This window comes from Ascaphus truei, chromosome 1 (assembly GCF_040206685.1).
Source record: "Ascaphus truei isolate aAscTru1 chromosome 1, aAscTru1.hap1, whole genome shotgun sequence".
Taxonomy (NCBI): Eukaryota; Metazoa; Chordata; class Amphibia; order Anura; family Ascaphidae; genus Ascaphus; species Ascaphus truei.
In genome coordinates this window covers 6,509,263-6,532,931 of record NC_134483.1, presented here as the reverse complement: position 1 = coordinate 6,532,931, position 23,669 = coordinate 6,509,263, and the positions used below count along the sequence as shown (strand labels likewise).

Here is a 23,669-nt window from a genome sequence, read left to right as displayed (position 1 = left end):
CACGGAGACCGTGCGGCACGGAGACCGTACGGCACGGAGACCATGCGGCACGGAGACCGTACGGCACGGAGACCATACGGCACGGAGACCGTGCGGCACGGGGACCATGCGGCACGGAGACCATACAGCACGGAGACCATACGGCACGGAGACAATGCGGCACGGAGACCATGCGGCACATAGACCGTACGGCACGGGGACCATACGGCACGGAGACCATGCGGCACGGAGACCATACAGCACGGAGACCATACGGCACGGAGACAATGCGGCACGGAGACCATGCGGCACATAGACCGTACGGCACGGGGACCATACGGCACGGAGACCATGCGGCGCGGATACCGTACGGCACGGAGACCGTACGGCACGGGGACCGTACGGCACAGAGACCGTACGGCACGGAGACCGTGCGGCACGGAGACCGTACGGCACGGAGACCGTACGGCACGGAGACAATGCGGCACGGAGACAGTGCGGCACGGAGACCGTGCGGCACGGAGACCGTGCGGCACGGAGACCGTGCGGCACGGAGACCGTGCGGCACGGAGACCGTGCGGCACGGAGACCGTACGGCACGGAGACCGTACGGCACGGAGACCGTGCGGCACGGAGACCGTGCGGCACGGAGACCGTGCGGCACGGAGACCGTGCGGCACGGAGACCGTGCGGCACGGAGACCGTACGGCACGGAGACCGTACGGCACGGAGACCGTACGGCACGGAGACAATACGGCGTGGAGACAATGCGGCACGGAGACAATACGGCACGGAGACCGTACGGCACGGAGACCGTACGGCACGGAGACAATACAGCACGGAGACCGTACGGCACGGAGACAATACGGCACGGAGACAATACGGCACGGAGACAATACGGCACGGAGACCATACGGCACGGAGACAATACGGCACGGAGACCGTACGGCACGGAGACCATACGGCACGGAGACAATACGGTACGGAGACCGTACGGCACGGAGACCATACGGCACGGAGACCGTGCGGCGCGAAGACCATGCGGCACGGAGACAATGCGGCACGGAGACCGTACGGCACGGAGACCGTACGGCACGGGGACCGTACGGCACGGGGACCGTGCGGCACGGAGACCGTGCGGCACGGAGACCGTACGGCACGGAGACAATACGGCACGGAGACCGTGCGGCACGGAGACCGTGCGGCACGGAGACCGTGCGGCACGGAGACCGTACGGCACGGAGACCGTACGGCACGGAGACCGTACGGCACGGAGACAATACGGCACGGAGACCGTGCGGCACGGAGACCGTGCGGCACGGAGACCGTGCGGCACGGAGACCGTACGGCACGGAGACCATGCGGCACGGAGACCATACGGCACGGAGACCATGCGGCACGGAGACCATACGGCACGGAGAAATACGGCACGGAGACCGTACGGCACGGGGACCGTACGGCACGGAGACAATACGGCACGGAGACCGTGCGGCACGGAGACCGTGCGGCACGGAGACCGTACGGCACGGAGACCGTACGGCACGGAGACCGTACGGCACGGAGACCGTGCGGCACGGAGACCGTGCGGCACGGAGACCATGCGGCACGGAGACCATACGGCACGGAGACCGTGCGGCACAGAGACCGTACGGCACGGAGACCATGCAGCACGGAGACCGTGCGGCACGGAGACCGTGCGGCACGGAGACCATACGGCACGGAGACCGTACGGCACGGAGACCGTACGGCACGGAGACCGTACGGCACGGAGACCGTACGGCACGGAGACCGTACGGCACGGAGACCGTACGGCACGGAGACCGTACGGCGCGGATGCCGTACGGCACGGAGACCGTGCGGCACGGAGACAATACGGCACGGAGACAATACGGCACGGAGACCGTGCGGCGCGGAGACCGTGCGGCGCGGGGACCGTGCGGCGCGGGGACCGTACGGCGCGGAGACCGTACGGCGTGGAGACCGTGCGGCGCGGAGACCGTGCGGCGCGGAGACCGTGCGGCGCGGAGACCGTGCGGCACGGAGACCATACGGCGCGGAGACCGTGCGGCACGGAGACCGTGCGGCACGGAGACCATACGGCACGGAGACCATACGGCACGGAGACCATACGGCACGGAGACCATGCGGCACGGAGACCGTACGGCACGGAGACCGTACGGCACGGAGACCGTACGGCACGGAGACCGAACGGCACGGAGACAATACGGCACGGAGACAATACGGCACGGAAACAATACGGCACGGAGACCATGCGGCACGGAGACCATGCGGCACGGAGACCATACGGCACGGAGACCGTACGGCACGGAGACCGTGCGGCACGGAGACAATACGGCACGGAGACAATACGGCACGGAGACCATGCGGCACGGAGACCGTGCGGCACGGAGACCGTACGGCACGGAGACCGTACGGCACGGAGACAATACGGCACGGAGACCGTACGGCACGGAGACCATGCGGCACGGAGACCATGCGGCACGGAGACCATGCGGCACGGAGACCATACGGCACGGAGACCGTGGGGCACGGAGACCATACGGCACGGAGACCATACGGCACGGAGACCATGCGGCACGGAGACCATACGGCACGGAGACCATACGGCACGGAGACAATACGGCACTGAGACAATACGGCACGGAGACCATGCGGCACGGAGACCATGCGGCACGGAGACCGTGCGGCACGGAGACCATGCGGCACGGAGACAATACGGCACGGAGACAATACGGCACGGAGACCGTGCGGCACGGAGACCGTGCGGCACGGAGACCGTACGGCACGGAGACCGTACGGCACGGAGACAATACGGCACGGAGACCGTACGGCACGGAGACCGTACGGCACGGAGACCGTGCGGCACGGAGACCATGCGGCACGGAGACCGTGCGGCACGGAGACCGTACGGCACGGAGACCGTACGGCACGGAGACCGTGCGGCACGGAGACAATACGGCACGGAGACAATACGGCACGGAGACCATGCGGCATGGAGACCATGCGGCACGGAGACCGTACGGCACGGAGACCGTACGGCACGGAGACAATACGGCACGGAGACCGTGCGGCACGGAGACCGTACGGCACGGAGACCGTACGGCACGGAGACCGTACGGCACAGAGACAATACGGCACGGAGACAATACGGCACGGAGACAATACGGCACGGAGACCATGCGGCACGGAGACCATGCGGCACGGAGACCCTACGGCACGGAGACCGTACGGCACGGAGACCGTGCGGCACGGAGACAATACTGCACGGAGACCATGCGGCACGGAGCCATGCGGCACGGAGACCATGCGGCACGGAGACCATGCGGCACGGAGACCATGCGGCACGGAGACCATGCGGCACGGAGACCGTGCGGCACGGAGACCGTGGGGCACGGAGACCATACGGCACGGAGACCATACGGCACGGAGACAATACGGCACGGAGACCATGCGGCACGGAGACCATACGGCTCGGAGACCATGCGGCACGGAGACCATACGGCACGGAGACCATACGGCACGGAGACAATACGGCACGGAGACCATGCGGCACGGAGACCATACGGCACGGAGACCATACGGCACGGAGACCGTGCGGCACGGAGACCATGCGGCACGGAGACAATACGGCACGGAGACCGTGCGGCACGGAGACCGTGCCGGCACGGAGACCATACGGCACGGAGACCATACGGCACGGAGACCATACGGCACGGAGACCTTACGGCACGGAGACCGTACGGCACGGAGACCGTACGGCGCGGAGACCGTACGGCACGGAGACCGTGCGGCACGGAGACCGTACGGCACGGAGACCGTACGGCACGGAGACCATGCGGCACGGAGACCATACGGCGCGGATACCATACGGCACGGAGACCATACGGCACGGAGACCATACGGCACGGAGACCGTGCGGCACGGAGACCGTACGGCACGGAGACCATGCTGCACGGAGACCATGCGGCACGGAGACCATACGGCACGGAGACCGTGCGGCACAGAGACCGTACGGCACGGAGACCATGCGGCACGGAGACCATGCGGCACGGAGACCGTGCGGCACGGAGACCATACGGCACGGAGACCATACGGCACGGAGACCATACGGCACGGAGACCATACGGCACGGAGACCGTACGGCACGGGGACCGTACGGCACGGAGACAATGCGGCACGGAGACCATACGGCACGGAGACCATACGGCACGGAGACCATACGGCGCGGATGCCGTACGGCACGGAGACCGTACGGCGCGGAGACCGTACGGCGCGGAGACCGTGCGGCACGGAGACCATACGGCACGGAGACCGTGCGGCACGGAGACAATACGGCACGGAAACAATACGGCACGGAGACCAGGCGGCACGGAGACCATGCGGCACGGAGACCGTACGGCACGGAGACCGTACGGCACGGAGACAATACGGCACGGAGACCGTACGGCACGGAGACCATGCGGCACGGAGACCATGCGGCACGGAGACCATGCGGCACGGAGACCATACGGCACGGAGACCGTGGGGCACGGAGACCATACGGCACGGAGACAATACGGCACGGAGACCATGCGGCACGGAGACCATACGGCACGGAGACCATACGGCACGGAGACCATACGGCACGGAGACCATGCGGCACGGAGACCATACGGCACGGAGACCATACGGCACGGAGACCGTGCGGCACGGAGACCATGCGGCACGGAGACCATGCGGCACGGAGACCATGCGGCACGGAGACCGTACGGCACGGAGACCGTGCGGCGCGGAGACCATACGGCACGGAGACCGTGCGGCACGGAGACCGTACGGCACGGAGACCGTGCGGCACGGAGACCGTGCGGCACGGAGACCGTGCGGCACGGAGACCATACGGCACAGAGACCATACGGCACGGAGACCATGCGGCACGGAGACAATACGGCACGGAGACCATGCGGCACGGAGACCGTGCGGCACGGAGACCGTACGGCACGGAGACAATACGGCACGGAGACCGTGCGGCACGGAGACCATGCGGCACGGAGACCATGCGGCACGGAGACCATGCGGCACGGAGACCGTGGGGCACGGAGACCATACGGCACGGAGACAATACGGCACGGAGACCATGCGGCACGGAGACCATACGGCACGGAGACCATACGGCACGGAGACCATACGGCACGGAGACAATACGGCACGGAGACCATGCGGCACGGAGACCATACGGCACGGAGACCATACGGCACGGAGACCGTGCGGCACGGAGACCATGCGGCACGGAGACCATGCGGCACGGAGACCATGCGGCACGGAGACCGTACGGCACGGAGACCGTGCGGCGCGGAGACCATACGGCACGGAGACCGTGCGGCACGGAGACCGTACGGCACGGAGACCGTGCGGCACGGAGACCGTGCGGCACGGAGACCGTGCGGCACGGAGACCATACGGCACAGAGACCATACGGCACGGAGACCATGCGGCACGGAGACAATACGGCACGGAGACAATACGGCACGGAGACCGTGCGGCACGGAGACCATGCGGCACGGAGACCGTGGCGTGGAAGCGAAGTGAGTAGAGATGTAGCAGATGTTATCGCTATATTACTGCAAATGTTACACACGCTATTTACATCTTATACATATATCTTATCTCTAGCACTGTGTGTGTGTTATCTCTAGCACTGTGTGTGTGTTATCTCTAGCACGGTGTGTGTGTTATCTCTAGCACGGTGTGTGTGTTATCTCTAGCACTGTGTGTGTGTTATCTCTAGCACGGTGTGTGTGTTATCTCTAGCACGGTGTGTGTGTTATCTCTAGCACTGTGCGTGTGTTATCTCTAGCACTGTGTGTGTGTTATCTCTAGCACTGTGTGTGTGTTATCTCTAGCACGGTGTGTGTGTTATCTCTAGCACTGTGTGTGTGTTATCTCTAGCACTGTGTGTGTGTTATCTCTAGCACGGTGTGTGTGTTATCTCTAGCACGGTGTGTGTGTTATCTCTAGCACTGTGCGTGTGTTATCTCTAGCACTGTGTGTGTGTTATCTCTAGCACTGTGTGTGTGTTATCTCTAGCACTGTGTGTGTGTTATCTCTAGCACTGTGTGTGTGTTATCTCTAGCACTGTGTGTGTGTTATCTCTTTAGCACTGTGTGTGTGTTATCTCTAGCACTGTGTGTATGTTATCTCTAGCACTGTGTGTGTGTTATCTCTAGCACTGTGTGTGTGTTATCTCTAGCACTGTGTGTGTGTTATCTCTTTAGCACTGTGCATGTGTGTTATCTCTAGCACTGTGCATGTGTGTTATCTCTAGCACTGTGTGTGTGTTATCTCTAGCACTGTGTGTGTGTTATCTCTAGCACTGTGTGCGTGTGTTATCTCTAGCACTGTGTGTGTGTTATCTCTAGCACTGTGTGTGTGTTATCTCTAGCACTGTGTGTGTGTTATCTCTAGCACTGTGTGTGTGTTATCTCTAGCACTGCGTGTGTGTTATCTCTAGCACTGCGTGTGTGTTATCTCTAGCACTGCGTGTGTGTTATCTCTAGCACTGCGTGTGTGTTATCTCTAGCACTGCGTGTGTGTTATCTCTAGCACTGCGTGTGTGTTATCTCTAGCACTGCGTGTGTGTTATCTCTAGCACTGTGTGTGTGTTATCTCTAGCACTGTGTGTGTGTTATCTCTAGCACTGTGTGTGTGTTATCTCTAGCACTGTGTGTGTGTTATCTCTAGCACTGTGTGTGTGTTATCTCTAGCACTGCGTGTGTGTTATCTCTAGCACTGCGTGTGTGTTATCTCTAGCACTGCGTGTGTGTTATCTCTAGCACTGCGTGTGTGTTATCTCTAGCACTGTGTGTGTGTTATCTCTAGCACTGCGTGTGTGTTATCTCTAGCACTGCGTGTGTGTTATCTCTAGCACTGCGTGTGTGTTATCTCTAGCACTGTGTGTGTGTTATCTCTAGCACTGCGTGTGTGTTATCTCTAGCACTGTGTGTGTGTTATCTCTAGCACTGTGTGTGTGTTATCTCTAGCACTGTGTGTGTGTTATCTCTAGCACTGCGTGTGTGTTATCTCTAGCACTGCGTGTGTGTTATCTCTAGCACTGTGTGTGTGTTATCTCTAGCACTGTGTGTGTGTTATCTCTAGCACTGCGTGTGTGTTATCTCTAGCACTGCGTGTGTGTTATCTCTAGCACTGTGTGTGTGTTATCTCTAGCACTGTGTGTGTGTTATCTCTAGCACTGTGTGTGTGTTATCTCTAGCACTGTGTGTGTGTTATCTCTAGCACTGTGTTTGTGTTATCTCTAGCACACGCGATATTTACATCATTACTTATTCCAAGTTAGCGGTAATAACTACATCTCTAAGTACGCCCTATGTACAGACTTATCCCGCCCCCGCGACTTATCCCGCCCCCGCGACTTATCCCGCCCCCGCGACTTATCCCGCCCCCGCGACTTATCCCGCCCCCGCGACTTATCCCGCCCCCGCGACTTATCCTGCCCCGCGACTTATTCCGCCCCCGCGACTTATCCTGCCCCGCGACTTATCCCGCCCCCGCGACTTATCCCGCCCCCGCGACTTATCCCGCCCCCGCGACTTATCCCGCCCCCACACTCACCGCTCCCGGGGGTTATCAGCTCGGCCTCCTTGCTTGGAGGTATAAGCGGTCGTGTCACCATATTCCCATCCATACTTTCCAGGATCTCCTCCAGCCACTGGCTGACCTCGCAGAATGAAGGCCGGACTTCTGGAGCCATCTGCAGCCAAGATGAGAGCCCGGTCACCATCTGTACGCTTCCACTCCTATAACCAGCTGCAGTGCCAGCCACAACCCTCACACATCTGTACGCTTCCACTCCTATAACCAGCTGCAGTGCCACCTCAACCCTCACACATCTGTACGCTTCCGCTCCTATAACCAGCTGCAGTGCCAGCCACAACCCTCACACATCTGTACGCTTCCACTCCTATAACCAGCTGCAGTGCCAGCCACACTCACACATCTGTACGCTTCCACTCCTATAACCAGCTGCAGTGCCAGCCTCACTCACACATCTGTACGCTTCCACTCCTATAACCAGCTCCACTCCTATAACCAGCTGCAGTGCCAGCCACAACCCTCACACATCTGTATACTTCCACTCCAATAACCAGCTGCAGTGCCACCTCAGCCCTCACACATCTGTACGCTTCCGCTCCTATAACCAGCTGCAGTGCCAGCCTCACTCACACATCTGTACGCTTCCACTCCTATAACCAGCTGCAGTGCCAGCCTCACTCACACATCTGTACACTTCCACTCCTATAACCAGCTCCAGTGCCACCTCACTCACACATCTGTACGCTTCCACTCCTATAACCAGCTCCAGTGCCACCTCACTCACACATCTGTACGCTTCCACTCATATAACCAGCTGCAGTGCCACCTCAACCCTCACACATCTGTACGCTTCCGCTCCTATAACCAGCTGCAGTGCCAGCCACAACCCTCACACATCTGTACGCTTCCACTCCTATAACCAGCTGCAGTGCCACCTCAGCCCTCACACATGTGTACGCTTCCGCTCCTATAACCAGCTGCAGTGCCAGCCACAACACTCACACATCTGTACGCTTCCGTTCCTATAACCAGCTGCAGTGCCAGCCTCACTCACACATCTGTACGCTTCCACTCCTATAACCAGCTGCAGTGCCAGCCTCACTCACATCTGTACGCTTCCACTCCTATAACCAGCTGCAGTGCCAGTCACACTCACACATCTGTACGCTTCCACTCCTATAACCAGCTGCAGTGCCAGCCACACTCACATCTGTACGCTTCCACTCCTATAACCAGCTGCAGTGCTACCTCAACCCCCACACATCTGTACGCTTCCACTCGCATAACCAGCTGCAGTGCCAGCCACAACCCTCACACATCTGTACGCTTCCACTCCTATAACCAGCTGCAGTGCCACCTCACTCACACATCTGTACGCTTCCACTCCTATAACCAGCTGCAGTGCCAGCCTCACTCACACATCTGTACGCATCCACTCCTATAACCAGCTGCAGTGCCAGCCACAACCCTCACACATCTGTACGCTTCCACTCCTATAACCAGCTGCAGTGCCACCTCAACCCTCACACATCTGTACGCTTCCACTCCTATAACCAGCTGCAGTGCCACCTCAACCCTCACACATCTGTACGCTTCCACTCCTATAACCAGCTGCAGTGCCAGCCTCACTCACACATCTGTACGCTTCCACTCCTATAACCAGCTGCAGTGCAACCTCAACCCTCACACATCTGTACGCTTCCGCTCCTATAACCAGCTGCAGTGCCACCTCACTCACACATCTGTACGCTTCCACTCCTATAACCAGCTGCAGTGCCAGCCTCACTCACACATCTGTACGCTTCCGCTCCTATAACCAGCTGCAGTGCCAGCCACAACCCTCACACATCTGTACGCTTCCGCTCCTATAACCAGCTGCAGTGCCAGCCACAACCCTCACACATCTGTACGCTTCCACTCCTATAACCAGCTGCAGTGCCACCTCACTCACACATCTGTACGCTTCCGCTCCTATAACCAGCTGCAGTGCCACCTCACTCACACATCTGTACGCTTCCACTCCTATAACCAGCTGCAGTGCCAGCCACAACCCTCACACATCTGTACGCTTCCACTCCTATAACCAGCTGCAGTGCCAGCCACACTCACACATCTGTACGCTTCCACTCCTATAACCAGCTGCAGTGCCACCTCAACCCTCACACATCTGTACGCTTCCACTCCTATAACCTGCTGCAGTGCCAGCCACACTCACACATCTGTACGCTTCCACTCCTATAACCAGCTGCAGTGCCACCTCACTCACACATCTGTACGCTTCCGCTCCTATAACCAGCTGCAGTGCCACCTCACTCACACATCTGTACGCTTCCGCTCCGATAACCAGCTGCAGTGCCACCTCACTCACACATCTGTACGCTCCCACTCCTATAACCAGCTGCAGTGCCACCTCACTCACACATCTGTACGCTTCCGTTCCTATAACCAGCTGCAGTGCCAGCCTCACTCACACATCTGTACACTTCCACTCCTATAACCAGCTACAGTGCCACCTCAACCCTCACACATCTGTACGCTTCCGCTCCTATAACCAGCTGCAGTGCCAGCCACAACACTCACACATCTGTACGCTTCCGCTCCTATAACCAGCTGCAGTGCCAGCCACACTCACACATCTGTACGCTTCCGCTCCTATAACCAGCTGCAGTGCCACCTCACTCACACATCTGTACGCTTCCGCTCCTATAACTAGCTGCAGTGCCACCTCAACCCTCACACATCTGTACGCTTCCGCTCCTATAACCAGCTGCAGTGCAACCTCACTCACACATCTGTACGCTTCCACTCCTATAACCAGCTCCAGTGCCACCTCACTCACACATCTGTACGCTTCCACTCCTATAACCAGCTGCAGTGCCAGCCACAACCCTCACACATCTGTACGCTTCCGCTCCTATAACCAGCTGCAGTGCCAGCCTCACTCACACATCTGTACGCTTCCACTCCTATAACCAGCTGCAGTGCCACCTCAACCCTCACACATCTGTACGCTTCCGCTCCTATAACCAGCTGCAGTGCCAGCCTCACTCACACATCTGTACGCTTCCACTCCTATAACCAGCTGCAGTGCCAGTCACACTCACACATCTGTACGCTTCCACTCCTATAACCAGCTGCAGTGCCAGCCACACTCACACATCTGTACGCTTCCACTCCTATAACCAGCTGCAGTGCTACCTCAACCCTCACACACCTGTACGCTTCCACTCGCATAACCAGCTGCAGTGCCAGCCACAACCCTCACACATCTGTACGCTTCCACTCCTATAACCAGCTGCAGTGCAACCTCACTCACACATCTGTACGCTTCCACTCCTATAACCAGCTGCAGTGCCAGCCTCACTCACACATCTGTACGCTTCCACTCCTATAACCAGCTGCAGTGCCAGCCACAACCCTCACACATCTGTACGCTTCCACTCCTATAACCAGCTGCAGTGCCAGCCACAACCCTCACACATCTGTACGCTTCCGCTCCTATAACCAGCTGCAGTGCCAGCCTCACTCACACATCTGTACGCTTCCACTCCTATAACCAGCTGCAGTGCCACCTCAACCCTCACACATCTGTACGCTTCCGCTCCTATAACCAGCTGCAGTGCCAGCCTCACTCACACATCTGTACGCTTCCACTCCTATAACCAGCTGCAGTGCCAGTCACACATCTGTACGCTTCCACTCCTATAACCAGCTGCAGTGCCAGCCACACTCACACATCTGTACGCTTCCACTCCTATAACCAGCTGCAGTGCTACCTCAACCCTCACACATCTGTACGCTTCCGCTCCTATAACCAGCTGCAGTGCCAGCCTCACTCACACATCTGTACGCTTCCGCTCCTATAACCAGCTGCAGTGCCACCTCACTCACACATCTGTACGCTTCCACTCCTATAACCAGCTGCAGTGCCAGTCACACTCACACATCTGTACGCTTCCACTCCTATAACCAGCTGCAGTGCCAGTCACACTCACACATCTGTACGCTTCCACTCCTATAACCAGCTGCAGTGCCAGCCACACTCACACATCTGTACGCTTCCACTCCTATAACCAGCTGTAGTGCTACCTCAACCCTAAAACACATCTGTACGCTTCCACTCGCATAACCAGCTGCAGTGCCAGCCACAACCCTCACACATCTGTACGCTTCCACTCCTATAACCAGCTGCAGTGCCACCTCACTCACACATCTGTACGCTTCCACTCCTATAACCAGCTGCAGTGCCAGCCTCACTCACACATCTGTACGCTTCCACTCCTATAACCAGCTGCAGTGCCAGCCACAACCCTCACACATCTGTACGCTTCCACTCCTATAACCAGCTGCAGTGCCAGCCACAACCCTCACACATCTGTACGCTTCCGCTCCTATAACCAGCTGCAGTGCCAGCCTCACTCACACATCTGTACGCTTCCGCTCTTATAACCAGCTGCAGTGCCAGCCACAACCCTCACACATCTGTACGCTTCCACTCCTATAACCAGCTGCAGTGCCAGCCACACTCACACATCTGTACGCTTCCACTCCTATAACCAGCTGCAGTGCCAGCCTCACTCACACATCTGTACGCTTCCACTCCTATAACCAGCTCCACTCCTATAACCAGCTGCAGTGCCAGCCACAACCCTCACACATCTGTACGCTTCCACTCCTATAACCAGCTGCAGTGCCACCTCAGCCCTCACACATCTGTACGCTTCCGCTCCTATAACCAGCTGCAGTGCCAGCCACAACACTCACACATCTGTACGCTTCCGTTCCTATAACCAGCTGCAGTGCCAGCCTCACTCACACATCTGTACGCTTCCACTCCTATAACTCGCTGCAGTGCCAGCCTCACTCACACATCTGTACGCTTCCACTCCTATAACCAGCTGCAGTGCCAGTCACACTCACACATCTGTACGCTTCCACTCCTATAACCAGCTGCAGTGCCAGCCACACTCACATCTGTACGCTTCCACTCCTATAACCAGCTGCAGTGCTACCTCAACCCTCACACATCTGTACGCTTCCACTCGCATAACCAGCTGCAGTGCCAGCCACAACCCTCACACATCTGTACGCTTCCACTCCTATAACCAGCTGCAGTGCCACCTCACTCACACATCTGTACGCTTCCACTCCTATAACCAGCTGCAGTGCCAGCCTCACTCACACATCTGTACGCTTCCACTCCTATAACCAGCTGCAGTGCCAGCCACAACCCTCACACATCTGTACGCTTCCACTCCTATAACCAGCTGCAGTGCCAGCCTCACTCACACATCTGTACGCTTCCGCTCCTATAACCAGCTGCAGTGCCAGCCACAACCCTCACACATCTGTACGCTTCCACTCGCATAACCAGCTGCAGTGCCAGCCACAACCCTCACACATCTGTACGCTTCCACTCCTATAACCAGCTGCAGTGCCACCTCACTCACACATCTGTACGCTTCCACTCCTATAACCAGCTGCAGTGCCAGCCTCACTCACACATCTGTACGCTTCCACTCCTATAACCAGCTGCAGTGCCAGCCTCACTCACACATCTGTACGCTTCCACTCCTATAACCAGCTGCAGTGCCAGCCACAACCCTCACACATCTGTACGCTTCCACTCGCATAACCAGCTGCAGTGCCAGCCACAACCCTCACACATCTGTACGCTTCCACTCCTATAACCAGCTGCAGTGCCACCTCACTCACACATCTGTACGCTTCCACTCCTATAACCAGCTGCAGTGCCAGCCTCACTCACACATCTGTACGCTTCCACTCCTATAACCAGCTGCAGTGCCAGCCTCACTCACACATCTGTACGCTTCCACTCCTATAACCAGCTGCAGTGCCAGCCACAACCCTCACACATCTGTACGCTTCCGCTCCTATAACCAGCTGCAGTGCCAGCCACAACCCTCACACATCTGTACGCTTCCACTCCTATAACCAGCTGCAGTGCCAGCCTCACTCACACATCTGTACGCTTCCGCTCCTATAACCAGCTGCAGTGCCAGCCACAACCCTCACACATCTGTACGCTTCCACTCGCATAACCAGCTGCAGTGCCAGCCACAACCCTCACACATCTGTACGCTTCCACTCCTATAACCAGCTGCAGTGCCAGCCACACTCACACATCTGTACGCTTCCACTCCTATAACCAGCTGCAGTGCCAGCCACAACCCTCACACATCTGTACGCTTCCACTCCTATAACCTGCTGCAGTGCCAGCCACACTCACACATCTGTACGCTTCCACTCCTATAACCAGCTGCAGTGCCACCTCACTCACACATCTGTACGCTTCCGCTCCTATAACCAGCTGCAGTGCCAGCCACACTCACACATCTGTACGCTTCCACTCCTATAACCAGCTGCAGTGCCACCTCACTCACACATCTGTACGCTTCCGCTCCGATAACCAGCTGCAGTGCCACCTCACTCACACATCTGTACGCTCCCACTCCTATAACCAGCTGCAGTGCCACCTCACTCACACATCTGTACGCTTCCGTTCCTATAACCAGCTGCAGTGCCAGCCTCACTCACACATCTGTACACTTCCACTCCTATAACCAGCTACAGTGCCACCTCAACCCTCACACATCTGTACGCTTCCGCTCCTATAACCAGCTGCAGTGCCAGCCACAACACTCACACATCTGTACGCTTCCGCTCCTATAACCAGCTGCAGTGCAACCTCACTCACACATCTGTACGCTTCCGCTCCTATAACCAGCTGCAGTGTCAGCCTCACTCACACATCTGTACGCTTCAACTCCTATAACCAGCTGCAGTGCCAGCCACACTCACATCTGTACGCTTCCGCTCCTATAACCAGCTGCAGTGCCACCTCACTCACACATCTGTACGCTTCCGCTCCTATAACTAGCTGCAGTGCCACCTCAACCCTCACACATCTGTACGCTTCCGCTCCTATAACCAGCTGCAGTGCAACCTCACTCACACATCTGTACGCTTCCACTCCTATAACCAGCTGCAGTGCAGCCACACTCACACATCTGTACGCTTCCGCTCCTATAACCAGCTGCAGTGCCAGCCTCACTCACACATCTGTACGCTTCCACTCCTATAACCAGCTGCAGTGCCACCTCAACCCTCACACATCTGTACGCTTCCGCTCCTATAACCAGCTGCAGTGCCAGCCTCACTCACACATCTGTACGCTTCCACTCCTATAACCAGCTGCAGTGCCAGTCACACTCACACATCTGTACGCTTCCACTCCTATAACCAGCTGCAGTGCTACCTCAACCCTCACACATCTGTACGCTTCCACTCGCATAACCAGCTGCAGTGCAACCTCACTCACACATCTGTACGCTTCCACTCCTATAACCAGCTGCAGTGCAACCTCACTCACACATCTGTACGCTTCCACTCCTATAACCAGCTGCAGTGCTACCTCAACCCTCACACATCTGTACGCTTCCACTCGCATAACCAGCTGCAGTGCCACCTCACTCACACATCTGTACGCTTCCACTCCTATAACCAGCTGCAGTGCCAGCCTCACTCACACATCTGTACGCTTCCACTCCTATAACCAGCTGCAGTGCCAGCCACAACCCTCACACATCTGTACGCTTCCACTCCTATAACCAGCTGCAGTGCCAGCCACAACCCTCACACATCTGTACGCTTCCGCTCCTATAACCAGCTGCAGTGCCAGCCACAACCCTCACACATCTGTACGCTTCCACTCCTATAACCAGCTGCAGTGCCAGCCACAACCCTCACACATCTGTACGCTTCCACTCCTATAACCAGCTGCAGTGCCAGCCTCACTCACACATCTGTACGCTTCCGCTCCTATAACCAGCTGCAGTGCCACCTCAACCCTCACACATCTGTACGCTTCCACTCGCATAACCAGCTGCAGTGCCAGCCACAACCCTCACACATCTGTACGCTTCCACTCCTATAACCAGCTGCAGTGCCACCTCACTCACACATCTGTACGCTTCCACTCCTATAACCAGCTGCAGTGCCAGCCTCACTCACACATCTGTACGCTTCCACTCCTATAACCAGCTGCAGTGCCAGCCACAACCCTCACACATCTGTACGCTTCCACTCCTATAACCAGCTGCAGTGCCAGCCTCACTCACACATCTGTACGCTTCCGCTCCTATAACCAGCTGCAGTGCCAGCCACAACCCTCACACATCTGTACGCTTCCACTCGCATAACCAGCTGCAGTGCCAGCCACAACCCTCACACATCTGTACGCTTCCACTCCTATAACCAGCTGCAGTGCCACCTCACGCACACATCTGTACGCTTCCACTCCTATAACCAGCTGCAGTGCCAGCCTCACTCACACATCTGTACGCTTCCACTCCTATAACCAGCTGCAGTGCCAGCCTCACTCACACATCTGTACGCTTCCACTCCTATAACCAGCTGCAGTGCCAGCCACAACCCTCACACATCTGTACGCTTCCGCTCCTATAACCAGCTGCAGTGCCAGCCACAACCCTCACACATCTGTACGCTTCCACTCCTATAACCAGCTGCAGTGCCAGCCTCACTCACACATCTGTACGCTTCCGCTCCTATAACCAGCTGCAGTGCCAGCCACAACCCTCACACATCTGTACGCTTCCACTCGCATAACCAGCTGCAGTGCCAGCCACAACCCTCACACATCTGTACGCTTCCACTCCTATAACCAGCTGCAGTGCCAGCCACACTCACACATCTGTACGCTTCCACTCCTATAACCAGCTGCAGTGCCAGCCACAACCCTCACACATCTGTACGCTTCCACTCCTATAACCTGCTGCAGTGCCAGCCACACTCACACATCTGTACGCTTCCACTCCTATAACCAGCTGCAGTGCCACCTCACTCACACATCTGTACGCTTCCGCTCCTATAACCAGCTGCAGTGCCAGCCACACTCACACATCTGTACGCTTCCACTCCTATAACCAGCTGCAGTGCCACCTCACTCACACATCTGTACGCTTCCGCTCCGATAACCAGCTGCAGTGCCACCTCACTCACACATCTGTACGCTCCCACTCCTATAACCAGCTGCAGTGCCACCTCACTCACACATCTGTACGCTTCCGTTCCTATAACCAGCTGCAGTGCCAGCCTCACTCACACATCTGTACACTTCCACTCCTATAACCAGCTACAGTGCCACCTCAACCCTCACACATCTGTACGCTTCCGCTCCTATAACCAGCTGCAGTGCCAGCCACAACACTCACACATCTGTACGCTTCCGCTCCTATAACCAGCTGCAGTGCAACCTCACTCACACATCTGTACGCTTCCGCTCCTATAACCAGCTGCAGTGTCAGCCTCACTCACACATCTGTACGCTTCAACTCCTATAACCAGCTGCAGTGCCAGCCACACTCACATCTGTACGCTTCCGCTCCTATAACCAGCTGCAGTGCCACCTCACTCACACATCTGTACGCTTCCGCTCCTATAACTAGCTGCAGTGCCACCTCAACCCTCACACATCTGTACGCTTCCGCTCCTATAACCAGCTGCAGTGCAACCTCACTCACACATCTGTACGCTTCCACTCCTATAACCAGCTGCAGTGCAGCCACACTCACACATCTGTACGCTTCCGCTCCTATAACCAGCTGCAGTGCCAGCCTCACTCACACATCTGTACGCTTCCACTCCTATAACCAGCTGCAGTGCCACCTCAACCCTCACACATCTGTACGCTTCCGCTCCTATAACCAGCTGCAGTGCCAGCCTCACTCACACATCTGTACGCTTCCACTCCTATAACCAGCTGCAGTGCCAGTCACACTCACACATCTGTACGCTTCCACTCCTATAACCAGCTGCAGTGCTACCTCAACCCTCACACATCTGTACGCTTCCACTCGCATAACCAGCTGCAGTGCAACCTCACTCACACATCTGTACGCTTCCACTCCTATAACCAGCTGCAGTGCAACCTCACTCACACATCTGTACGCTTCCACTCCTATAACCAGCTGCAGTGCTACCTCAACCCTCACACATCTGTACGCTTCCACTCGCATAACCAGCTGCAGTGCCACCTCACTCACACATCTGTACGCTTCCACTCCTATAACCAGCTGCAGTGCCAGCCTCACTCACACATCTGTACGCTTCCACTCCTATAACCAGCTGCAGTGCCAGCCACAACCCTCACACATCTGTACGCTTCCACTCCTATAACCAGCTGCAGTGCCAGCCACAACCCTCACACATCTGTACGCTTCCGCTCCTATAACCAGCTGCAGTGCCAGCCACAACCCTCACACATCTGTACGCTTCCACTCCTATAACCAGCTGCAGTGCCAGCCACAACCCTCACACATCTGTACGCTTCCACTCCTATAACCAGCTGCAGTGCCAGCCTCACTCACACATCTGTACGCTTCCGCTCCTATAACCAGCTGCAGTGCCACCTCAACCCTCACACATCTGTACGCTTCCACTCGCATAACCAGCTGCAGTGCCAGCCACAACCCTCACACATCTGTACGCTTCCACTCCTATAACCAGCTGCAGTGCCACCTCACTCACACATCTGTACGCTTCCACTCCTATAACCAGCTGCAGTGCCAGCCTCACTCACACATCTATACGCTTCCACTCCTATAACCAGCTGCAGTGCCAGCCACAACCCTCACACATCTGTACGCTTCCGCTCCTATAACCAGCTGCAGTGCCAGCCACAACCCTCACACATCTGTACGCTTCCGCTCCTATAACCAGCTGCAGTGCCAGCCTCACTCACACATCTGTACGCTTCCACTCCTATAACCAGCTCCAGTGCCACCTCACTCACACATCTGTACGCTCCCACTCCTATAACCAGCTGCAGTGCCACCTCAGCCCTCACACATCTGTACGCTTCCACTCCTATAACCAGCTGCAGTGCCACCTCAACCCTCACACATCTGTACGCTTCCACTCCTATAACCAGCTGCAGTGCCAGCCTCACTCACACATCTGTACGCTTCCACTCCTATAACCAGCTGCAGTGCCAGCCACAACCCTCACACATCTGTACGCTTCCACTCCTATAACCAGCTGCAGTGCCAGCCACAACCCTCACACATCTGTACGCTTCCGCTCCTATAACCAGCTGCAGTGCCACCTCAACCCTCACACATCTGTACGCTTCCACTCGCATAACCAGCTGCAGTGCCAGCCACAACCCTCACACATCTGTACGCTTCCACTCCTATAACCAGCTGCAGTGCCAGCCTCACTCACACATCTGTACGCTTCCGCTCCTATAACCAGCTGCAGTGCCACCTCACTCACACATCTGTACGCTTCCACTCCTATAACCAGCTGCAGTGCCAGCCACAACCCTCACACATCTGTACGCTTCCACTCCTATAACCAGCTGCAGTGCCAGCCACAACCCTCACACATCTGTACGCTTCCGCTCCTATAACCAGCTGCAGTGCCAGCCACACTCACACATCTGTACGCTTCCGCTCCTATAACCAGTGTGACAGAAACCAGGGGATGGTAATAAATTCCGTATATAGGGCTCCCAGGATACTAGACAGTTTCTATCCTGTTTGGCCTGGGAGTGCAGCCTTATAATACATACACTCCATCCCACAGTTTGGCAAGCGCTGGAACTGAGGGATGAGAGATCCAGACCAGAGTTTGTCTGCTGCCTGATTTCTGTCACCTGTCATGCTAATTAGGAATCAGGTATGAAAGACTGATTTCCTGTTTGCTCTGGTCTCCCCACAAGAGCCAGGAGGCTGGAAGGCTGCTGAACTACAGAGGGGAGAAGCCTCTTCCCCAAACAGGTTCAATCTTTCTGTTCATTTGTGTAAGACTGCAAAAGTACCGTGTTTTGATGTTGGAAGTGGAAAAGCCACTTCCAACCCTGAGTCAGGGATATCTAAGTTAAGTTATCGCTCAGATGAGCAGCTTTTGTTTTGATCTGTTTTCTGTTGTATGCACTGTGGCAGTCTCAGTGCCTGGGACTGAATAAACCAGGCATAGCCTGTTTAAAGGAACAGTACGTGACGCCTCATCATTTAACCTACCCTAAAAGACCGTGTTCTAAACAGTCCCGGACAAACGACGGAGCCCCGGAGTAAGCCGTTTGTCACATATGGTGGAGAATGCGGGCAGAGCACTAGGGGGTCTGCGGGTTGAAGAACTTTGAAAGAAAAAAAAAAAAAAAAGTTTTTTCATCCTCTGCAAAGAAGATGGAAGACGTGGTGGGTGCGCTGGTACGCAATGTCGCTGCCCAGAAAGACGTGAATGAAACCCAGCAACAGCTGTTAATAGCCCAGCAAGAAACTAATGCAAACCAGCAGCAGACGAATGCAGCCCAGCAACAGCTGCTAATAGCCCAGCAAGAGATTAATGCCAACCAGCAACAGGCGAATGCCAACCAGCAACAGGCGAATGCAAACCAGCAACAGACGAATGAAGCCCTGCAAAACGCGAATGCAAACCAGCAAGAGACAAACCGCTTGCTGAGAGAGGAGCAACAGCGGTTCGCTCAGGGCTTACAGCAGGAAATCGAGATCCTGAGGGGGACTATCAGTAACCTTCCACTGGCAGCGGCAGCCCCAGTTCCGAAAATGACCAGGGCAAGCCACTACCTTCAGAAGATGGGACCCTCGGATGATGTGGAAGCCTATCTTCTCACGTTTGAACGCACGGCACAGAGAGAGGGATGGCCAGAAGCTGAGTGGGCTGGTCTAATCGCACCCTTCCTAAGCGGCGAACCCCAGAAGGCTTACTTTGATCTAGAGCCAGCCGAAGCTAACGTCTATGCAAAATTGAAGTTCGAGATCCTCGCCCGCCTCGGCGTAACCACGGCTGTTCGCGCCCAAAGGTTTCACGCATGGTCCTTCACGATGGATAAAGCCACCCGAAGCCAGATGTATGACCTCATCCACCTCGCCCGGAAGTGGCTACAACCCGAGATCAACTCAGCCAGCCACATCGTGGAACGGTTGGTCATGGACCAGTTCTTGAGGAAACTTCCCTCTGCCTTACGCCGTTGGGTCAGTCGGAGTGACCCCCACAATGCGGATGAGCTTGTGGCCCTCGTAGAAAGGTACAATGCAGCAGAAGAGCACCCGCAACCCACAGTCGTGGAGCAACCCCACTACCCGAGGTTCCAGGACTCTTCCAGAGACGGTAAAAGGGTACCGGGGTTAAGGGGCGCTGAAGAGCGGCGACCACCTTCACGCAGCACCAGCAACAGTGGTTCGCACACTAAGGGCAATAGCCAACATGGGGAGCCGGGAAAAGGCTCTAAGTGGGACACAGACTATGTACCTAAATGTGTAAATTGTCATGAGAGGGGCCACACAGCAAAAATCTGCCCACTAAATGATGAGCCCATGCAATGCAACAGCGTGGAACCTTATTCGCTGTTGTCCCAATGTATGGGCCCTAGCCCAGAGGACCCCTTGAATAACCATCTGTGGGCATTTGTAAAGGTTAATGGTAAGAGGGTTCGGGCACTTCTTGACTCTGGGAGCATGGTCACACTAGTGTCCGAATACCTCTTGCCCATTAAGAAGAAACAGGGAAACAGTTCACAAAGAGTGGCAATTTGTTGTATACATGGGGATAATCATGAATATTCCACTGTTGATGTTTTTTTTGAAACAGAGTTTGGTTCTTTAGATTTCAAGGTGGGTATTGTACCCAAACTGGCACATGATGTGTTAATAGGGACTGACTTTCCCCATTTTCTAAAAATGTGGTCCCCCGCTCAGAATAGCGCCCAGAGTTCAATAGCGGACCATAACGAAGTATTAGAAGAAACAAATCCTTTCCCTTTTTCAGAAATGGAGGTTGACGAGGGCCCAAATAAGAAGGGGGAAAAGGAGGAGTGCTGTAAAATTCCCTTCCCCATCACTACTTTGGTAGGGAATACCCCAAATCAAGATGTTGAGCAGACACTTACCACCCCAGAACCGGATAAGACCCTCGCTGACCTAGAGGTCAGTCCTGGGAGTTTTAAGAAGGCCCAGTGGGAGGACCCCACATTAGCGGTAGCAAGGGGAAATATACGGGACCAGAATAGTACTCCTGGCCAACCAGATAGGTCACTTGCTTACCCCTACTTCGAGGTAGAGAACGACCTAGTATATCGGGTTGATAAAAGGAAATCAGTTACAACTAAACAATTGTTGGTACCACGGACATTCCGTAACGTAGTATTACACCTCGCACATAGTCATCCATTGGGGGGACACCTAGGGGTGGAAAAGACAAAAGAAAAGGTTCTCCGAAGCTTCTATTGGCCTGGGGTTCTGGCAGAAATTACGAATTATTGTTCCTCATGCCCAGAATGTCAGATCACCGCCCCGTTCAAGGCGTACCGCAGCCCATTGGTACCCCTTCCCATAATAGAGGTACCATTTGACCGGATTGCTATGGATCTAGTAGGACCCCTAATAAAGTCTGCTAGGGGACATCAGCATATATTGGTAATATTAGATTATGCCACCCGATATCCGGAGGCAGTTCCCCTACGTAGCACCTCAGCTAAAAACATAGCAAAAGAGTTAGTAGTTCTGTTTTCCCGGGTCGGGATTCCTAAAGAGATTCTATCTGACCAGGGAACACCATTTATGTCCCAAGTAACGAAAGAGCTATGTAAACTCCTAAAAATCAAGCATCTCAGAACCTCAGTCTATCATCCACAAACAGATGGTTTAGTGGAAAGGTTCAATAAAACCTTAAAGAGCATGTTACGGCGGGCGGTTGATAAAGATGGGAAAAACTGGGATTGTTTGTTACCGTACCTGTTATTTGCCATTAGGGAAGTTCCCCAATCATCCACAGGCTTCTCCCCGTTTGAACTATTGTATGGCCGACACCCAAGGGGCTTACTGGATATAGCCAAAGAGACTTGGGAACACGAGGTTACCCCTTACAGAAGTGTAATAGAGCATGTTGCCCAGATGCAGGACCGCATTGCTGCAGTCCTACCCATAGTGAGGGAACACATGGAGAAAGCTCAAGAAGCACAGAGGAATACATATAATAAGGGTGCTAGGGTCAGAATTTTTTCTCCAGGTGATAGGGTACTAGTTCTGGTTCCCACCGTGGAGAGTAAATTCCTTGCTAAATGGCATGGGCCATATGAGGTCTTGGAAAGAGTGGGAGAAGTAAATTATAAGGTAAGACAGCCAGGTAGGAGGAAACCTGAGCAAATTTACCATATAAACCTACTCAAGCCCTGGAAAGATAGAGAAGTCTTGTTAACCCTAGTACCCCCAGGTCCGTCAGAGAATCAAGAAACTGACCCAGAGGTTAGCATAGCTGAAACCCTGTCTGTTCATCAGAAACGAGAGGTTCAGAATTTAGTGAAAAGAAACAAAGAAATCTTCTCTATACGGCCAGGTAGAACTAGCGTAATTGAACATGACCTAGTCTCTGAACCGGGGGTCCGAGTTAACCTTAAACCGTACCGAATCCCAGAGGCCAAAAGAAAGGCTATAAGTTTAGAGGTTAAAAAAATGCTAAAACTAGGTGTAATTGAGGAATCCCAAAGTGGGTGGAACAGCCCTATAGTCTTAGTCCCAAAGCCAGATGGTACAACAAGGTTTTGTAATGACTACCGGAAACTAAACGCGGTGTCAAAATTTGATACTTATCCTATGCCCAGGGTAGATGAACTTGTAGAGAGACTGGGCAAAGCCCGATATCTCACAACCCTAGACCTAACAAAAGGGTACTGGCAGGTTCCCCTCACAGAAAGGGCAAAAGAAAAGACAGCCTTCTCAACCCCAGACGGCCTCTTTCAGTATAAGGTGTTGCCTTTTGGCTTACATGGAGCTCCCGCCACATTCCAAAGAATGATGGATAAAATTTTAAAACCACATGCTCGGTATGCTGCCGCCTACCTGGATGATGTGGTAATCCATAGTGAAGATTGGCAATCCCACCTTCCAAAGGTCCAAGCTGTGCTTGACGCAGTCCGGTCTGCTGGACTAACTGCTAACCCCGCTAAATGCACTATTGGTCTGGAGGAGGCCAAGTATCTGGGATATTCTATTGGCAGAGGTTTACTCAAACCCCAAACA

At 55.4% G+C, this 23,669-nt stretch overlaps 1 protein-coding gene across 5 annotated transcripts in view; it reads right to left on the bottom strand.

The window, feature by feature from the left end:
* Positions 1 to 23,669, bottom strand: part of TESK1 (testis associated actin remodelling kinase 1) — a 113,186-nt gene that overhangs the window by 20,698 nt on the left and 68,819 nt on the right. For all 5 annotated transcript variants that reach the window (XM_075578207.1, XM_075578279.1, XM_075578272.1 and 2 more), the window contains one exon: positions 7,606 to 7,744. In XM_075578207.1, coding sequence (XP_075434322.1) covers positions 7,606 to 7,744 — 139 coding nt within the window. The remainder of the gene's footprint in view (positions 1 to 7,605; positions 7,745 to 23,669) is intronic.